Source organism: Mastomys coucha, unplaced genomic scaffold (genome assembly GCF_008632895.1).
Source record: "Mastomys coucha isolate ucsf_1 unplaced genomic scaffold, UCSF_Mcou_1 pScaffold5, whole genome shotgun sequence".
Lineage (NCBI taxonomy): Eukaryota > Metazoa > Chordata > Mammalia > Rodentia > Muridae > Mastomys > Mastomys coucha.
In genome coordinates this window covers 78,692,935-78,700,434 of record NW_022196911.1, presented here as the reverse complement: position 1 = coordinate 78,700,434, position 7,500 = coordinate 78,692,935, and the positions used below count along the sequence as shown (strand labels likewise).

The 7,500-nt window shown below is 46.9% G+C and overlaps 1 protein-coding gene across 3 annotated transcripts in view; it reads right to left on the bottom strand.

Annotated features, from left to right (window-relative positions):
• Positions 1-7,500, bottom strand: part of Unc45b (unc-45 myosin chaperone B) — a 33,887-nt gene that overhangs the window by 13,202 nt on the left and 13,185 nt on the right. For all 3 annotated transcript variants that reach the window (XM_031352612.1, XM_031352614.1, XM_031352613.1), the window contains 2 exons: positions 4,678-4,849; positions 1,995-2,295 (listed from right to left, as the gene is read on the bottom strand). In XM_031352612.1, coding sequence (XP_031208472.1) covers positions 1,995-2,295; positions 4,678-4,849 — 473 coding nt within the window. The remainder of the gene's footprint in view (positions 1-1,994; positions 2,296-4,677; positions 4,850-7,500) is intronic.

Below are 7,500 nucleotides of genomic sequence, written 5' to 3'. Positions count from 1 at the left end.
TGGAATCTAGAATAAGTCAAAAAAATCAAAATCAAAACAAACAAACAAAAATGTCTGGAGCTATGGCCTTTAATTTTAGCATGCGAGAAGCTGAGGCAGAAGGACTGCAAGTTCAAGGTCACCTTGGGACACATTTTCACAATAAGCTAAAACCTATCTTTAAAAACAGAGCTGCAACAACAAAAACTATCAGTGTGGGCTGGAGAGATGGCTCAGTGGTTAAGAGCACCGACTGCTCTTCCAGAGGTACTGAGTTCAATTCCTAGCAACCACACGGTGGCTCATAACCATCCATAATGGGATCTGATGCTCTCTTCTGGTGTGTCTGAAGACAGCTACAGTGTACTCATATACATAAAATAAACAATTTTGTTTGTTTGTTTTATTTTTTGTAGAGTTTAAAATCTTGGCTCTTATTGTGGTACAAGCCCGAAATAAGAACAATTTTTAGACATTGGAATTCATTGTAATAAGACTGTACTTCAAAAAAAAAAAAAAAGACTGTACTTCAATGCCCCTAACATCACCAAAGGATTTTACCTCCCTAGTAGCTAAGCTAAGAGTTGACAGTTCTGCTGTGCCAAGGAGTGAATTGTAGGCACGATTTTTGTATACAGATTTCCTGCTATGGTCAAAACTATTTGACTAGAGTGATTGTCTTCATGCTCAGCTCACAGAGAACAGGTTACATTCATTTAAGAAATGGTATGTGTATTAAGGTGGTCTATCCCTGAAGTCATTCACCAACTGTTTCAATGAACAATGGTTCTGCTTGGAGGGTGGCAAGAATGTGGTTCATTGGCTGTGATGATAGACATAAAATGAATAATTAAAAAAAACTATCAATGTGAATTCAAGACCAGATCAATGAATCAAATCTTTGCTATAATATTTTATGAGGTAAAGGAAAGAGGGTGCAAAAAATTCAGTAAGGTGAAAATAGTAAAAATGAAAGTCTAACAGCTGGCTGAAGAATTGCATTTGTTGTATCTGCTCTGAAAGCACTTCCTAGACAGTGTCCATGTTTGTCCCTTCACAGTATGGAGGGTAATTTCCTAGTGCTAAACTCAGGGTCATCCTCCTGCCTAACACTTTTTCTGGAGGAGCACACGGATGGACCTGGAGGTGGAAGGGCCCTAGTACATGACCTATCCTGGCTGGTTTTATGTCTACTTGACACAAACTAGAGTCATTAGAGAGGAAGGAGCCTCAATTGAGAAAAATGTCTCCAAAAATCCAGCTGTAAGCATTTTCTTAATTAATGATCAATAGGAAAGGGTCCAGCTCATTGTGGGTGGTACCATCCCTGGGCTGGTGCCATCTTGGTATGGACTGCCTTCAATGATATGGAAGTGTAAGCCGAATTAACTCTTTCCTTCCTAACTTGATTTTTAATCATGGTGTTTCATCACTATAATGACACTAAGATACCCTCTATGGTGGTTTGAATAGGTTTGGCCTATGGGAAGTGGCACTATTGGAATAGTGTGGCCCTGTTGGAGGAAATGTGCTTTGAGGTCTCCTAGGGTTCAGGCTCCACCCAGAGGAGAAGAAAGCCTGTGGATCAAAATATAGAAATCTTAGCTCCTCCAGCACCACGTCTGCCTGACGCTGCCATGCTTCCCGCCATGATGATGGACTGAATCTCTGAAACTGTAAGCCAGGTCCAATTAAACGTTCTCCTTTATAAGAATTGCCTTGGTCGCCAGGCAGTGGTGGCGCGTACCTTTAATCCCAGCACTTGGGAGGCAGAGGCAGGTGGATTTCTGAGTTTGAGGTCAGCCTGGTCTACAGAGTGAGCTCCAGGACAGCCAGGGCTACACAGAGAAACCCTGTCTCGAAAAACAAAAACAAAGCAAAACAGAATTGCCTTGGTCATGGAGTCTCTTCACAGCAATGGAAACCCTAAGACACGCCCCCCTCAAGGATGGAAGGATGGAGGTTGCGTTTTATTCATCCCAGCATCCCTGGCACTCGGCACCCAGTCCACTCACCACCAGAGTGCGGATCTTGATCTTCTCATTCTTTGTGGTCTTGTAGATCTGCTTGAGGAGTGTCACACCATTGGTGATGATGAAGGTGGCCCGGCTGAGCTTCGTGGAGGCATGGATGAGAGCCTCCACAGCCACCAGCTGGTCTGCCTCTCGCTCCGAGCCACACAGAGCCACCATCATCTCCATCACACCTTTCATGCCCAGCAGCTGATTGCCCAGGTCAAAGGGCCCCTGCAAGATGCCAGACACTGTCTGGATGGCATTTACATTCTTGTCCATGTCCTGTGGGTCGAACTTGCTCCTAAAACACAAAGGGTGCTTAAGAGAATCAGCCCAAGGACGTGGAAAATATGGAGGGGAGGAAGATTTAAATTTTCCTTCCCTCAGGAGCTGTGTGGCACTGGGCAAGTCACTGAACCTTTCTGAGTCTCAGCACTTTGGTCTATAAGTAGAAAGCATAGTGCTGCTATTTCTTAAGGACACATGACATCACTGCTGGTCACCCCTGGCATCAATCACATTGACCTTCAGGATTGACCTGCAGGAAGTTGAATTATTGGGCAGAGAAGAAGGAAGCAGCAATGAGGAATGCAATGGTCTTCTATGCCGTCACCCCCAAAGTTTCTCCCTTGATGAGTTTTGATCTGGGGCACCCTAAAATGTCATTTCAAGTTGGAGTGAGTGACATGTCATGAGATGCTGGTTACACTGGGAAGGGTGGGAGAGCCCCCTCAGCTGAAGCAAGGATCAATAAGCGACCTCGGCTGATGGCCATCAGCCATCAACAGCTCCAGCCTTCCCAATCTGTGAGGACAGTATATAACCACAGCCACAGACAGGACCAGTGAGGCACCTGAGGAGCTGCCCTCTGTCAGGTGAGGGTGCAGAATTCAATTTGGGATCTCTTGAGATGAGACAGTAAGGGGAACACCCAAAGTGGGGGTGGAATAACCCAAGGGCGTAAATGGGGACCAGGGTGCACACAGAGCCCCAGAGTTAAAAAACAGTGATTTGTCCTGCAGACACCAGTGCTAGCAGAACAGCCTCCTGACAACTGCCTTACCCCAGTAGTCCCAGCTGATCAACAAGCTGCCTTCCGCTGAGCTCAGGAAGACTGACCAATCAAGACCGCACACTTTACAAACACGAGTTCCTCATGTAAGTGGACGACCCACTTGGGAACTTTGGAAGGCAACTCTTCCTGTACCTGCCGGCCCATTCATTTGTTTAGAGAGCCACTTCCTGACCAAGGCTTGCTCAGAGCTTCCTCTCCTACTTAGCTGGAGTTTGCATCTCAAAAAAAAACCCCAAAAAAAACAACAACAACAAAAACTTCTGCCTGTAGCTCTCTAGGTCCAGACTTCTAAAGGCTTATTGAACTAAGCCTCAAGCTGCAAGGACAGAGGGACTCCTGAAGCTAGTAGGATGGGTTGAAGCTCTGGTAGGTAGCTTCAGCCATGAAGAGCTTTAAGAGCCAAAGTCAAGGTTAGCAGGAGAACAGGACTGGACGGGAGCTGGCATGCCTGAGAGCTCAAGAAAGTTCTTCATTTGGCAGTTGAAAAAAATACTTAGGGGGATGGTGAGATGGCTCAGCAGGTAAGAGCACTGACTGATCTTCCGAAGGTCCTGAGTTGGGATCCCAGCAACCACATAGTGGCTCACAACCACCCGTGATGAGACACCCTATGCTGGTGCATCTGAAGACAGCTACAGTGTATTGCAGGGCCAGAGTGAGCGGGGCCAGAGCGAGCTGGGGCCAGAGTTCAATTCCCAGAAGCCACATGATGGGTCACGGCCATCTATCTGTACAGCTATAGTGTACTCATACACATAAAAATAATAAATAAATAAATAAATAAATAAATAAATAAGAAAAAAATCCTTAGGTGATAGGAATGTATCAGACATGCTGCCAGACATGTCTCACCTTTTATTCCCAGCACTTGGGAGGCAGAGGCACTTCATTTCTGTAAGTTTGAGGCCAGCCTGGTCTGCATAGAGAGTTCTATGCCAGTAGGAGGTATATAATGAGACCCTTTCTAAAAAGTAGGTAGATAGATAGATAGATAGATAGATAGATAGATAGATAATGAGTGTATGCATTTGTCCTACAAAATCTAAAACATCTTTTCCCTGGCCCTTTACAAAACCAGTGTGCCATCTTAGGAAGAGAAAAAGGACATGGAGGAAAGGTGATGTCCCTCCCCACCAGGACCCACCCAGAGTGCAGCTTCCTAAGCCACACTCCAGGTTCTGAGGCATGGGTAGTGTTCCAGAAATCTGAACAATGTACTGGAATCACTTAACAGTCAAAAAGCTGCATCAAAAGAATGGTGGGGGACATGTCAGGAGAAAGAAACACTCATCCTAGCTGATGGAGACAGGTCCCTATGGGAGGAACTGCAGTCCTCCAGCAGCAGTTAGGGCCAGTGTACCATCGTGGGAGGACAGCCTCCGAGAAACATCTTCTAACCCCAGTCAAACTATCAAGCCATCAAACCATCGGGTGGCTGCAGCCTAGACCAGCGTGAATGTGTCTTGCTGGGAGACCCCAAGCTAGAATCACCCAGCCACACGGCTCCCAGATACCCATCCTACTAAGGGTAATAAATTGCTATTATTACAGAATCGAAGTGGTGACCGGCTACACAGCCATAGGTGACTAGTGCCTCCTGGAACTCACGTTATGTACTCCTCGCAGATCTTGCGGAAGTGGTCTCTCTCTGGGTCACAGCGCAGGTCATCGTAGAGCTTGTTGATGAGGATGGAGGCCAGCATTCGGGTGTTGTCAGTCAGTGGCAGGCACGAGGGCAGATCTGGAACCTGCCCCACCACCTTCAGGATCTTCCTCAGACCTATGGGGTGACAGCCACAAGAGTGAGATTCCCAAGGGTCTCTGTCCCCTTAAAAAGTGTCTCATCTCTGGTCCCCACCAGCTGTGGCTACAGATAGTATATGGCCTCTCCAGAGTTCAGGGGACTGGAGAGGGGACAAGAGGGTCTGGCCTTTCATCTGACTCTGCACCTATGGAGCAAGCCACCTGTTGCATGGCCAATATTTCCACCATACGTAAACACAACAGTAGTTGATCTCAGTTCATAGGTTGGGTCTGATCTTCCTTATATATATGACTTCATACTATCTTTTCCCCAGGCTTCAGTATTATTATTGTTTACAAATGTGAAAAAAACACAACCTATTTTACAGACTTGAGAACTCAGTCAGATGATGTACAGAGCATAATCGCTCTTCAAATGTCTATCATTTCTATAATAGTTATTAATCATTATCTCATCTCGCTACCTTATGGAAGAACCTTCAGTGGCTTCTTCCACCAGACTAAATTCAAGACTCACGTGTTTGTTGAATAAATAGATTAACAAATAAAAGAGCTCCTTATCTGTCCTACCTTCAACCTGGTGTGGGAAATGGGCACGTAAGTGTGGCGGGAATGTTCTCCGGGCACTGAATGCTAACAATGCAGATGAGGCAACCTGCTTCAACAGAGCTACAAGCTGGGGATTTGGACAGAGCTCAGCGACAGGGAGCGTTTCCCTAGCATATCAAAGGCCCTGGTTTGATCCTCATCTCTCTAAAAGGTCATTGGACAGACACAGAATCAGATGGAAGACCAGGTCTCTTGCTCCCTCTCCAGATTGTACCGAGCATTTCCATAGTAACAAGGGGCTTGGGCTTGTTCCCTGATCCAGGCTTAACAGCCATCCTACCGCTTAGCAAACAGTTCCGTCTATCGGATGTGGAGAAGCCAAGGTTGCTACTCATAATCTTGTAGCCAGTCAAGTGACATGCAGAGAGACATACATACACCTTCCCTGCGAGGTCTGCTGTCAAGCCTACCATGTTAACTGTCATGCCATAAAACCTCTGAGACATCTAATGTCAGCCAAGCTTGGAGGTGGAGAGACCTTGAGTGACACCTGTCGGAGGAAGGAAGAAGGGCAGAGGCAAAGGCAGGAGGGGCGGAGCTCTGCGTGCGGGGGAGGGAGCTGAAAGTGATTGACAGCAACGTTACACTGCGTCTGTTTTACTACTTCAAGGAAAACCTCCACTTTCTCTCTATTCCTCTTGGCGCACCTGAAACCATCTGAGTATCCTACAATTCAACTCTGACACCACCTGGGGTTGGCTTGGACCTTTCAGACTAAGGGCTCAGTTCCACAAGATGGCCTCCACTGCAGATGGTCCCAGCTTTCCCTTATCCTCTGCCCAGGGTACCTACAAACAGGCCCCTGGGATCCTCTCGTCAGGCCGATAATATGCGAGAACAGCTCCAGGAACTCAGAAGAGCAGATTATTTACTACACTATCAGTTCATAGAAAAGATGAGACAGGAAGGGCTGGATCGGGGAGGGATGTGGAATGAGATGTACGGAAAGGGCGTGGAGCTCGAGAGTCTTCAGGGGCTGTCTCTCACCCCGAAGCTCTGAGCCTCCTCAGTTAGGGGTGGGTTTGTTGAAATAGAGGCTTCACGATGCAGACATGATTAATTATGTCATTGTCTGTTAGTGATGACCTCAGTCTCGGGCTCTCACCCTGAGATCAAAAGTGGGGCTGGGAGATGGGGATGAGCAGAGCAGAGAAGGAAGTTCCCAGTCTCTAATCACGCGGCTAGCTTCCCTGAAACTTCCTTATAGTCCTTCCAAGCTCTTCACAGGCACCCCAGCCGCTAGTCTCATTCGCTTATAAAAGATGCTTAGTGAAAATGACCACAGTTGTATGAGTTATGTGCCAGGAGAGTGCAGAGGCCAAACACGTAGTTCTTATTATATCACAAACGCACACACACAAAAAAAGGGTTCCATAAGGTAGAGCCCAGACACTGAAAAGACTCCCCACAGTGCACCTGTTCCACCCACCCCAATTCACCTCTGACTTTTCTCTTCCATCCTGCCTATGGATCCCTCCACTTCTCACCTCTTAGAACACTCAAGACCTCTCCTTGTAATCCAGGAGCTCACTTTGGTTTGACCCCCTCCCAGCACCCTCCCTGGCCCTGTCTGAGTTGCACACATGCCTCATGCTGCGGCTTTGCACTGGCCTTACTGAGGCTTCTAAATCCATTGGTTTTCACCTGAGAGCTATTCCGTTTAGTGCCTTCCAGCCAAGGAAGAGAATAAGAAATGCTCCCCCACCACATACTCCCCGCCTACTCCATCCCATAAACCATGTATTTTATCCTACTGCAGAAAAGAAGGAGATCAGTGCTGTTCAGCTTCCAGAATACATACAGGGACCAGAGCTGGTAGGGGAGCATGGGAGCAGTCCTTAGGCACCCGGGGCAAGTGTTTAAGTCTAAGTACTTGCATGTGCACTGTGTTGGGTGCATGTGTGGGGACTGCATGGTTGGTAGTCCTATTTGTTACAAACACTTAGTCCTGTCTTTTAGGTGGATCTATCTAATGTTTTGGGAGTGCTAACCACTTCCTGAGGATTGTCCTTAATTCAGAGCCTTGACCTGCCAGCTTCTTCTTCTTCTTCTTCTTCT